The 12,307-nt window shown below is 60.8% G+C and overlaps 1 protein-coding gene across 4 annotated transcripts in view; it reads left to right on the forward strand.

Moving 5' to 3' along the window:
- Positions 1–6,697, forward strand: part of LOC114514595 (lymphocyte antigen 6H-like) — a 28,652-nt gene extending 21,955 nt beyond the window's left edge. For 3 of the 4 annotated variants that reach the window (XR_004904461.1, XR_004904459.1, XR_004904460.1), the window contains exon 3: positions 6,015–6,116. Coding sequence is in view for 1 of the 4 variants with exons in the window: in XM_028533799.2 (XP_028389600.1) it covers positions 5,722–5,773; positions 6,015–6,137; positions 6,413–6,690 (453 nt within the window). In the remaining 3 variants the exon portion in view is untranslated. Of the gene's footprint in view, positions 1–5,701; positions 5,774–6,014; positions 6,138–6,412 lie in introns of those variants that run through there. The other variant, XM_028533799.2, reaches the window with a different exon arrangement.
- The last annotated feature ends 5,610 nt before the right edge of the window (positions 6,698–12,307 follow it).

The following is a 12,307-nucleotide window of genomic DNA, read 5'->3' on the forward strand; positions in this document are numbered from 1 at the left end:
GGGCTGGCAGGGGAGCCGACACAGACCTACAAGGCAGAGGCCCCAGAGCCAGTCACTCCAGGGCAGAGGGCCCCGGGGCCAGTGGGCCGACCTCCGGTGGCGGGGCCGCCAGGACACCAGCACCGTGTGGGGCCGCTCCCTAGGGCTGGAGCTCAGCCGTCTCGGGGGAGGTCTGGAGCCTGCCTCAGGGGTGCCTGGGATGGGGTGGACTCCTCCCTCTGGGTCTCCTCACAGGTGTCCTCCACCCCTGGCAGCAAGTGGGGAACCTCCCCAGGAGCCCATGGGCGGGTGGCCCTGCTCTGCAGCCCTGGCTGCTGGGGTCCCCCGTGCACATGTCCAGAGTTGCGTCTCCTTGCCAGATGTGACCTCACTCCCAGGTCGTTCCTCTGCTTTATCCTCACGCAAGTGTGGGACCACCTGCTGTGCAGGCCCCCGCCTGGCCCGCTCCCCTGTGCACCCACTGCCCCTCCCCGCCTCTCCCCCAGTCTGTGGACTGTTTGTGCTTCCACTCCTCGGGGGTCGGACTTCCAGCAGTTGAGGTTTCTGGCAGTTCTGGTTGTTTCTGTTTTCAAACTGGTTGTTGTCCTCTTTTCGGTTGTGGGGGGAAGTGAAGGGTTTCTGCCCAGGCCTCCACCTGGGCTGGGAGTCCAGGGGGCAGCTCTGTCTAGATTGACAGGTTTTATTCCATAACTTCCAGAAACAGCTTCTCTCTCCCCCAGCAAGGACACGCACATTTTTATTCTCGGTGATCACTGCTACTTCTTAGTGTGCATGGTAAGGGAGCGGCTCAGGACCCCCCTGCCCTCCACAGCTTCGGGGCTGGAGCAACAGCAGGGAGACAGCAGGCTGGCCCAGCGGACCCCTAAACTTCAGAATGTCCCCTTTCCCCTTCCCCTTTGGTTCCTGGGTTTCACTGCTGGAGACGGGACTGCGGGTCCTTTCTCCCTATTAAACCACCATTTCCATCCCTTCCCAGTAGGATCCTTAGGCTGAAACAACAGGGAGAGTTTGCACAGGAAAGATCTCATCCTCTTTACTAGACCCTGACCTTCAGCAAAACTGTTCCACGTTGAGACCCGCCATCCTTTCAAAAACAGACACAGATACACAATCTTAAGCAAAGACAAAGTTCAAAGACACAAGCAGTCCTCAAACTCAATCCTCTTCAAGAAGGGACTGGAACACCAGCCTTAGATTCTGTAATATTTTACTTTTACTTATTTTTTAGACAGAGAGGAAAGGAGGGAGAGGAGAGAGACATGGGTGTGGGAGAGAGGTACACCCACACGCTGCCTCCCGCTCACCTGCAGTGGGGGCCGGGCCCACCACCCAGCATGTGTCCTGGCTGGGAATCGAACCCCTGACCTGTGAGCTGGCAGGCCAGCACTCAGTCCACTGAAACCAGAGCTGCCAGGGGAAAGCCTTAGCATCTTATCTCACACCCCGTGGCACCGCCAACCACCCTGACGAGGTCCAAGTGGCAGAGAGCAGAAGATTCCTGGTGGATTGCAAACAGCAAAGACCAGGTCAAGCCTCTGAAAGGAGAGAAAGCCGCCAACGAATACTGAAACCCGACACACAGAGGAGAGCTCCTGAAACGAAACTGACTTCCTCCGGGGAGAAAGGGAAAATGAAACTGGGAGTCCTGGCTGGTGAGTCAGTGGGTTGAGCAACAGACTGTGACCTGAAAGGCCACCTGTCCCCCACTCAGGGGCCATGCCTGGGTCGTAGTGCTGTGTGCCAGGTCGGGAGCATGGGGGCATGGGCAAGATCCCTGATGAAGGCTCTGTGTCACATGATGTTTCTCTCCCTGTCTCCCTCCTCCCCCTTGAGTCCCTGCACAATGTCGGCAACATTGCTACAAAGTAGACTTAAAGAAGCCCACATGACCACTTGCTGTCCTGTTGTGCTCACCTAATAATCAGGCCAATTGAAACTGGGACTTCCGACTTCCAGCAAGATGGAGGCATAGGTGGATGCACCGTACCTCCACGCACAACCAAGATTAGAACCACAACAACTTAGAGCCAGAATAACACCTGAATGACAGAGAATTTATCTGAATGGAAGTCTGACAGCCAAGAAGCTGAAGTAGACTCGTTCATCCAGGACCAGTACGAGGGGACAGAGCGAGGAGCCAGAAGGGCGCGGGTTGGCGGCGCTTGGAGATCCGGGGGGAACTTGGCACGAACTTGGCCCGCAAAGCCATCCGGAGCACGCAAGAACAAAGAGGTGGACCCTGAGTACGCAAGCAGCGGCTTGCCGACCCAGTGAGCAGTCGGTTGCGGACCAGCCAGAGCTCACAACCCAGGATCCCAGAGAAGGGACTGAGATCCCAGGAGAACGGAACTACCGCCATTATTCCCTCCCGCCCCCACTCCTGACCCCCCCCCCCTCACATATAACGTCACAATCTAGCGACTGGGGTGCCCAGCCCCGGTGAACACCTAAGGCTCAGCTCCTCACTGTAAGAAGGGCGACCAGACAAAAAAAAAAAAAAGGAGGAACAGGGAGAGATATGTGTCCAACAGAGGAACAAATCAGTGCCTCAGAACTCATCCTTTTGAGCGACCAAGAAATACCCAATCTATCAGATGCACAGTTCAAAACACTGGTGATCAGAAAGCTCACGGAATTGGTTGATTTTGGGGCAAATTAGATGAAAAAATGCACGTTACCATAAAAGAGATGAAGGAAGAGTGCACGGAGAGCCAATAGTAAAGGCAAGGAAACTGGGTCTCAAAACAATAGAGTGGACCAGAAGAAAGAAATGAACCAACCAAGCAGGAAAGAATGAAGAAATAAGAATTCAAAAAAAACAAGGAGAAGCTTAGGAGCCTCCAGGACATCTTTAAAACGTTCCAACATCCGATTGTAAGGGGTACCAGAAGGGGAAGAGGAAAAGCAACAGATTGAACATGTATTTGAAACAAATAGTAAAGGAGAACTTCCCATTCCTGGCAAAGGAAACAGACTTCCAGGAAATGTAGGAAGCTCAGAGAGCCCCAAGAACTTGGACCCAAGAAGAAACACACCAAGGCACATCATCATTACATTAGCCAAAGTAAAATGAAGGATAGAATCCTAGAAGCAGCAAGAGAGAAGGGGACAGTCAACCTACAAAGGAGTTCCCATCAGACTGTCAGCTGATTTCTCCAAAGAGACCTTAGCAGGCAAGAAGGGCTGGAAAGAAGTATTCCAAGTCATGAAGGGCAAGGACCTACATCCAAGATTGCTCTACCCAGCAAAGCTTTCACTTAGAATGGAAGGACAGATAAAGTGCTTCTCAGATAAGGTCAAGTTAAAGGAGTTCATCATCACCAAGCCCTTATTTTATGAAATGTTAAAGGGACTTGTCTAAGAAAAGAAGATAAAGAAAAACATGTGTATAGTCAAAGGACAGCAAACTCCAATTATTAACAATCAGACCTAAAGCAAAACCAAAAGAACTCAGCAAACAACTAGAACAGGAACAGAAACCACAGAAACAGAGATCACATGGAGGCTTAGCAACAGGGGGTGGGAGGAGGAGAGAGGGGGAAAAAGGTACAGAGAATAAGTAGCATAGATTGTAGGTTGAAAATAGATGGGGCAGGGTAAGAATAGTATGGGAATCTAGAAGCTAAAGAACTTATAAGTATGACACATGGACATGACTAGGGGGGATATGGGTGGGAGAGGGTGTACAGGGTGGAGGGGACTGAAGGGGGGAACACGGGACAACTGTAATAGCATAATCAATAATAAAATATATTTTAAAAAAAGAAATAGAAAGCAAAAAAAAAAAAAGAAAGAAAGAAATGCAGTGATCACCGAGAATAAAAATGTGTGTGTCCTTGCCAGGGGAGAGAGAACCGTTTCTGGAAGTTATGGAATAAACCAGTCAATCTAGACAGTGCTGCCCCCTGGACTCCCAGCCCAGGGGGAGGCCTGGGCAGAAACCCTTCACTTCCCCCCACAACCAAAACGAGGACAACAACCAATTTGAAAACAGAAACAACCAGAACTGCCAGAAACCCAACCTGCTGGAAGTCCGACCCCCGAGGAGTGGAAGCACAAACAGTCCACAGACAGGGGGAGAGGCGGGGAGGGGCAGCTGGTGCACAGGGGAGCGGGCGAGGCGGGGGCCTGCACAGCAGGTGGTCCCACACTTGCGTGAGGATAAAGCAGAGGAACGACCGGGAAGTGGGTCACATCTGGCAAGGAGACGCACTCTGGACATGTGCACGGGGGACCCCAGCAGCCAGGGCTGCAGAGCAGGGCCACCCGCCCATGGGCTCCTGGGGAGGTTCCCCACTTGCTGCCAGGGGTGGGGGACACCGGTGAGGAGACCCAGAGGGAGGAGTCCACCCCCTCCCAGGCACCCCCGAGGCAGGCTCCAGACCTCCCCCGAGACGGCTGAGCTCCAGCCCCAGGGAGCGGCCCCACACGGTGCTGGTGTCCTGGCGGCCCACCACCGGAGGTCGGCCCACTGGAACCGGGGCCCCTCTGCCCTGGAGTGACTGGCTCTGGGGCCTCTGCCTTGTAGGTCTGTGTCGGCTCCCCTGCCCAGCCCTGTGCCCGGGCCCACAGACTGAGACTCTGGGCCTGGGGTGGGTCACCCCCATTCTCGTGTGTGGTGTTACTGCTGCTGCTTGGTCCTGAGTGATGAGTGTTGTCACTAGGCTGGCGTGGGTTTGGCCCCGGGCCGCCATGCCCTCCCCCACCCCCCCGGCCTGACGGTGCTGCTTCTCTGGGCTGCCCCTGGGGCCCAGCTGAGGCTGCGGCGGTCTGCAGGGGCTGGGGCTGCAGCCGGGGTCGTGCCGCACAGGTGCTCTCACCCAGTGCTGGACGCCAGGCGCACCCCACCTAGTGGCCGTCCACACCCAGCCCCCCCACTGCTGCCCCACTCACCGTGGTCTGACCACCCGCCCTGACACAGGCTGCACGTGTGAGACTGAAAACCTTGGTTTCCACCCACACGTGCTCGAGACCCACTGAGGATGGGTTCCGTGATGTGCATGGTTCCCAGCGGCAGTGAAACCCACGGACAAACACGTGTTAGCGTGTGACGTGTTTTCTGCTTCTGTGCTTTCTGTGGAGGTCCTTCTTGGGCAGCCCCTGGAGGACCCCGGACAGACCTGGGGACAGGGACTGGGGCCGGGACAACGGAAGGGAGGTGGGTCACCGCACGGCTCAGGGGAGGCAGACCCAGGCCACCGAGACAGGCGGGAGGGCCCCCCACTTCCTCCTGAGATTCCCACAAGCACCCATCAGTCATCCCTGCCACAGGGACCCCGAGGTGGCCCCTCCCCCCCCTTGTTGGGACTCTTCTGACTGTAACCTGCTGAGGTCCAGGAGGTTCCTCCAGGGGCTAAACCTGAAGGAAGGGGATGGGTTTGTGGTCTCTCCTCTTGCTCAGCACCTGGGGCTCTTGAACTTCAGAATCAAATAGGCCCAGGGGCAACCACCATGGGTGGGGCTAGGGCGTTCCCCAGGAGAGGGGGCGAGGCAGGCTGCAGGGCAGAAGATATGAGGGCCAGCAGGGAGGTGGGTGCACATGCTGTGGTGCTGAAGGAGGCTGAGGCCAGCAGTGAGCACACGGCCGGTGCAAGTGGGAGGAGGCGGGGGAGGTGAGCAGGGGGTCAGCCAGGGAGGGCCAGGGCTGGGGAGGGGAGGCCCGAACCTGAACCTGCGACCCCCGGCCGCAGGCACCCTCTCCTGGCACAGCATCGTGGAAGCATGAGAGGCCTCCATCTGGTCCTGCTCGCGGTCCTGCTGTGCTCGGACCATGGTGAGTGCCAGTGCTGGCCAGACCTGTCCTGGGAGTGGGGGTGGGTCCTCAGTCCCCTGGTCCTGAGCCCTGAGGGGTCTGTGCTCCCGGCCCGGAGGGTGGGCTCCACAGGTATGGGCAGGGGCCTGGAGACGGATGCCCAGAGCCCGGGCTCCAGTTCGGATTATGGTTGTGGTCGGCGGGGGTCTAAAGCCAGCCTTCCTGTCCCCTGAGCCTGGCCTGTGTCCCCACCCTGCCCCAGCCCTGAGCCTACAGTGCTACCTCTGTGCTGCGGCCCAGACCATCACGCAGTGCTGGGTCATGACCTGTGGACAGAGACAGAACTTCTGCTTCAAGAGTGACCTGATACTCTACTCAACAGATGGTGAGTTCCCTGCGCCCAGAGCGTGGGGCTGGGTTCAGGGGGCCTCATGGAAGGGGTGTAGGTGTGTCAGGGGCCAGGTCCGTGTCACCTGGGGCTGCTGCCTGTCCCTGCCTCCCCGCCCTCTGCACTGTGCAGCCTGAGAGGCCTCCGGAGGGGAGGCGAGGGGGCTCCCAGCTCATTGAGGAATGGCCAAGGGGAGCTGGTGACCACGGCCACCCCAACATGGACAGAGGGGCTAGAAGCTCTTACAGCAGGCACTTTTTTCCCTCCTGCAGGACAAAAGATCTGCATGCAGCAAGCAGGTTGTGCCACTTCCTGTAAGGAGGTTTCCAAACAGATGGAGACAATACTTGGCTCAGGCCCAGAGCCGGGTCTACTGCACAAGATATTCCAGAACCTGGGTGAACTGGCCCCCACATTTGAATTGCAGAGTCTGTCTTGCTGTGAGAAGAACCTCTGTAATGGGGTGTCCCGGGCAGGGCACAGCCTCTGGGCCCTCGCTGGGGGGCTCCTGCTCAGCCTGGGGCCAGCCTTGCTCTGGGCCCTGCTGTGAGGACCCGCCTCAGGCACAGAAAAGGGTGAGGGCGGCCGTGTCCATGCAGCACCCACGGGGCCCCACTTCAAGCTGGCTGTCCCACCCACACTGGCCCGCTCAGACCTGGGAGCGCTCGGCCAAAGGGCTGAGCTGCCCTCCTCCCAGTGCAGGGGCCCAGAGACAGGGCGGCCCCCCTGCACTGACCCGGCTGTGCCCACAAGCCAGTCTGGTTTGCCAGCAGCGACCGTTCACCTCTGCCCCACGAGGCAGGCACCACCTGCTGGGCAGGGGCCCCTGGGGGAGCCGCCCCACAGCTCCTCCTGCAAGTTCCCCAGTGTGCCCCAGCAATGAGATAATAAACTTGGCAGCCCCCGCCTGCTGTGCGTGTGCCACTCAGCCCACCAGGGGACGTGGGGGCTCCACACCCACTTCCACAGGAGGCTGGGCTCCCGCCCCATGTCAGGCCCAAACCCCGAGGGCCTGGCGGGTTAGGAGGGGCCGTGCCTGGGGGAGCCCCCTCTGCAGCCCGTGGGGAGGTGCCCACCCCTTCCCTGCAGCACCTCCTCCAGGCCGGCTCCCTGCCCTGCAGCCCCTGGCCCTGGGGGCGCCTGCTGACCTGGGCCCCTGGGCCTGGAGGGCTGGGACGGGACGCCCTCCACAGGCCGTGAGGTCCGTTCCTCCCCCGGGTCGTGGTTGCTCTGCCTTCCCCTCTGCACACCTGCACCCACGAGCCCTTGCTCCCACCACTGGAGGGGTGGCCAGTGCTTCCCCTCTCCCCACGGCCCCCCCCCAAGTCTTCCCGGGGGAGAAGTCTCCCTCCACTCCCTGACACCCTGGGGCTGAGGACATCCTGGGTGCAGGTCTAGGGCCCCCACGGAGACCGTCAGGGTAGGAAACTGAGGCGTGGAGAGGGGACGAGCTCCCACCCCAGGGTGCTGCCCTCACCCCTCGGTGGGCAGCTTGGAGGGGACCCCAAGTTCCAGCTCAGGCTTCCTCGGAGGAGAAAGTGCGGACCAGGGGCCTCTCCCACCCGAAATGAAAGGGAGGCTCAGCCCCACCCCTAACACTGAGGCCTGCTCCCCCTCGCCCCAGGCTTTGGGGCAGCTGTGAAGAGGTGCAGGGCCTGGGGCAGGGACTTGCCCCGTGCGACGGCAGCCCTGGGGCCAGGAAATCTGGAAGCTCCTGCATCCCGGAGGGGACCCCCTCCTTCCTGCCAGGACTTTGCCTCACAGAAACCTCACCTGAGGGTCCCCCACAGCACAGACCCAGGCAGGGCCCTCGGGCACTGGAGGAGCTGGTGGGCACAGGCCTTCCTCTCTGTCCTGCCTTCAGTGTCTTTCCTGCTGGCCCTGTCCCACAGCGGGGGCAGGAGTCCCTCAGCCCCGCACCCGCTCCCTTTTCCCTGCAATGGGAGGTGCCCCCCTCCCCCCATGGCCCCGCGGCAGGTCCCACTGGAGGGAGGCGCACAGAGGGTCTGGGGTAGAGCCGTGCAGGTGGGGGGTGGACGCACGTGCGTGGTGTGTGGTGTGCGTGGCATGCCCACTCTGTGTGAGGTGTGTGCCGTGTGGGGGTGGGCAGTGTGTGCGTGCTGTGCGTGTGCGGGGCGGGGACACGGCACCAATGGAGCACCCAGGGCTGGCACCCCGTGGTCCCCACCCTGGAGGCCCCCAGGATCCCCTTCCCAGACCGGCACCCTGGGTCCGTCCCTGGGTGGGTCCTGTCGGCAGCAGCTCGAGACGGGGTGGGGGGGGGGGCACCTGTGACTCTGCAGGCCACAGGGCATGGGGCTGGGGTGAGTGGGGTGGGGTGACTGCAGCCCCCCGAGAACAAGGGCACCTGGGGCAGGGAGTCCCCCCTTCCCCGCTGTCCACAGGGAGAGCCCCAAGAATGAGGACAGAAGTCTTCCAGGAAGGGAGAACAACGACCAGAAAACAGATTCCACCCCCCAGTCATGGGGTTCTGCCCCCCCTAGCCCCCTCCCCCAGGTCCCCTCCCCTTCCTGAGTGGGTTGCCCGGCACTTCTGAGAGTGCAGGGTTGGCCAGGGGAGGGCCAGGGTGGCTGTGGAAACCCCTGCTGTGCCCCCCTGTGAGCCAGACCTGGGTCACCCGAGGACCTGCACACACTGGGGAAGGGAGTGGGCAGCAGGGACTCCACTGTGACACAGCAGGGGGCCCAGCCAGGATGGGGCTCCTCCCCCGGGCCCAGCCAGGATGGGCCGGAACAGGGTGCTCCAAGGTCTGGGACCCCAGGGGTTGCAGTGAGAGCTGTGACCATGTCCGTGACCATGACCTCTGTGAGGGTGTCACACCCACAGGCAAATTGCTGTGGGGAGAAATAAAACTGAGACCCAAACCTCCACCCGGGCCGGTGTGGCTCGGTGGAGTGAGCACCATCCTGTGCATCAAGGTGTTGCCTGTTGGACTCCCCGACAGGGCACACGCCGGGCTGGTGGGCCAGGTCCCCAGTACCGGGTGCCAGAGGGTCAACCACACACGATGTTTCTCTCCCTTCCTTTCCCCCTCCCTTCCCCTCTGCCTAAAAAGAAAAGAAGGAAAAAAGATCTCCTGCCAACCCAGAAAGCCTCTCCACCTGCCCACTGTGTTATTCAATCAGCACTAAAGCAGGTGAGGGCCTCCCATGCCAGGGGCCAGGAGGTCCCCATGATCGGCAGTAACCAGGGGGCCACCTGCAGCACCCTGGGGCCCCCGCAGAACTCCACCAGCCTGCAGGTCTGGGCCCTGGCAGCTCCACTGGTCACAGCAGTGCCTAGGAAACCCACCTGTAGAAAAGGTTGAAATGTGTCCCAAAGGGGCAGACAGGAACCTCACAGTGACAGCCTTTCTGAAGGGCGGAGGGAGGGGGGAGGATAGGGGGAGGGATGTTCCTCCCTGCACTCACTCATTCCTTCATTCATTCACTCACTCACTCACTCACTCAGTCACTCACTCTCCCTCACACCCACTCACTCCCTCAGCAAAGGTGTGCTCTCCAGCCAGGACTCCTGTCCCAGCTCACCTGGCCTGTCTCTGTCCCCCTCTCCCTTGCCCCATCTGAGTGCCTGTCCCACGTGTCCATCCAGAAGGCCTCCCCCACCCCTGCACCATGCTGGCTCGTTGCCTGAGACACCCCGCAGCTCACAGACACCCAGAATTTGACCAGCGTCTGCCAGTGTGCATCTGGCCCCTGCTGTGGCCCCACCTGGGCCTGAGGCTATCAGGACAGCAGGTGGTTCCCCGAGGGATGTAGGGGCTCCTGAGGCAGGGGGACAGCCTGACAGGCACACGGGGGTGGCCTGCCTCCCGGCTGTGTCCACCTGTGCACACATATGCAGGGCCACTCACGTGAGACATCTCCTCAGCTCAGGGGCAGCTTGGTGAACACAGGAGGGTCCTAGGGGTGGGTGTCTCTCGGAGACCCCCACATGGGGCTGTGGAGACCCATGGGGCCACCCCCTCTCCACACAGGGGAGAGGGCCCAGGTAGGGGGTGGTCAGATCCTCCCTCCATGGCCCAGACCACTCGTGCATGCAGCATGCAACTCCCATCGGCCACTTGAGGCTGTTCCTACAGTGGAAGCCCTTCCAGTCTCGGCAGGGAGTCCTGAGAAGTCACCCCAAGGATTAAAGTCCTGGACTGGGGGCTCCTGTGTTGCTTTCAGGACTGTAGACGGTGAGATGGGCTCAGTGGCTTCCGATTCGTCTTCTTAAATACAGGAGAGAGTGGGAATGAGGTGACCGGGGTAGGATAGAAAAATACGGAGTAACAGCCCTGGCTGGTGTGGCTCAGGAACTGGGCGCTGGCCTACAAACCAACCAGAGAGTTGCTGGTTGGATTCCCAGTCAGGGCACAGGCCTTAGCTGTGTGCTGGGTCCCCAGTAGGGGGCACCCAAGAGGCAACCACACGCTCATGTTTCTCTCCCTCTCTCTCCCCTTTCCCCTTTTCCTAGAAATAAAGAAATGAAGTGTTAAAAACTAAAAAAGAAAAATACCGAGTAACAATTTACATATGTTGGTCATATTAAAAAAAAATCATTTCTTACACCCAGAGGGTGTTTCCTCTGGCCCAGGACGGCCCTGCCCCCAGCCTGAGCCCCACCCACCCGGCAGAGAAAACTGGGTCCAGGGGCCCAGGCCGAGGCAGGATCGGGGTGTGGGGGTCTCAGGGGAACTCCCCAGCGCAGCCAGACTCTTAAGGCCACGAGGCAGGCGGGACATGAAACGTTGTTACCACAAAGCCGCTGTAAAACTTCCATCACCCCTTCCCCTGCAGGGAGATTTATGACACCACCACCGCCCCCCCCGCCCCGCCCCTTCCCACCAGCACTGAGCGGAAGGATGTCTGCCCTCTGCTCCCAGGGTCCCCTGGCCATGCCACCCCGCTGCTCTGAAGCCCCAAGTTCACCCCGCCCCACCCCTGGCTTCTGCCCTCCCGCCTTGCAGGGGCCGGGCCCTGCTGCTCAGCCAGAATGCTCTACCCTCTTCAGGGACCCCCCTCGTCTTCCGTGGGTCCCCCCGCCAGTATGTTCCCTGCACCTCGCACTGTCCTTTGGTGTCAGCCGGGCCCGGGGGAGAGGATGCCCTCAGTGTCTGGGACTTTGGGAGCAGGCTCGCCCATGGCCGACCGCCTCTGCCTCCCAGTGGACAGGCCAGGGCCACTCAGCCTGCACCAGGGTGCTACTCGCACGTTGGCCTCCAGAGGGCGCGCGAAGGCCGCGGGAAGGGGACTGGCACCAGGGACAAGGGCGCAGGCCCCGCCCTCAGGCGGGGAGCGGGGAGGGTTCTCGGCGAGGCCTCCAGGGCCAGGGAAAGCAAGGGGAGAGCTGAGAACCTGGGGACGAGTGCGATCTGGAAAACCACTGCCTGCGGGGGTGCGGGGCTGTGCCTAGGAGCTCGGTGTCCCCGTGCATCACCCGACACCTCGCCTCCCCCCAAGGGACGCTATTTAAGGGAGCCCCGCCCCGTGTCCCCAACTATCACCCCCCAGAGCTGGCCTCCGGGTCGCCACCTGCCGTTCCCAGATCGCTCTTAACCAGGAGAAACGCACAAGGGAGGTCTCCGCGCTCCCGTCCCTTAAGGTCCCACTAGGTCAACCCCTCCTCTAGGGAAAGGGGTCTGTGCTGTCTGGAGACCCCGGCGGACGGGAGCCTGCGGTCCGCTCCTCCCAGAGAGCCGGCCCGGGGGTGCGGGCTTCCGAGCCGACCTCCCCCGACTGGGCGTCCCAGGCCCCCTGCACCCGCCGGCCACAGGCAGCTCTGGGGAGGCCGGGCCCGTGCACACGGGCCAGTGAAGGAGCCGGGGCGCCGGCCCCCCAACGCCGAGCCCCTGCACCCTGGCGCTGAGGCTCGCGGTCCCCACAGCGCCGTCCCTCTCGCCAGGCGCATCCCCACTCAGATGCCGTCGCCCAGCTATTTACTGATCACCAAGTGCCCGCCGGGCAGGGTCGGAAGCTGCGCGTCAGGGTGGGCGGGGTAGCACAGCTGGGAACCTAGGTTCAAGGAGCTTTTTGGACTACAAATGTGGCCGCCCTCTAGACTACAGGCAATACGGCGACTGAACTCTGACCCAGAAGACGTGACTGACGTCAGACCAGGACCCACCAATGACACGTTGCTTCTTTGTTCACCAGGAACCAATC

This window comes from Phyllostomus discolor, chromosome 7 (genome assembly GCF_004126475.2).
Source record: "Phyllostomus discolor isolate MPI-MPIP mPhyDis1 chromosome 7, mPhyDis1.pri.v3, whole genome shotgun sequence".
Lineage (NCBI taxonomy): Eukaryota > Metazoa > Chordata > Mammalia > Chiroptera > Phyllostomidae > Phyllostomus > Phyllostomus discolor.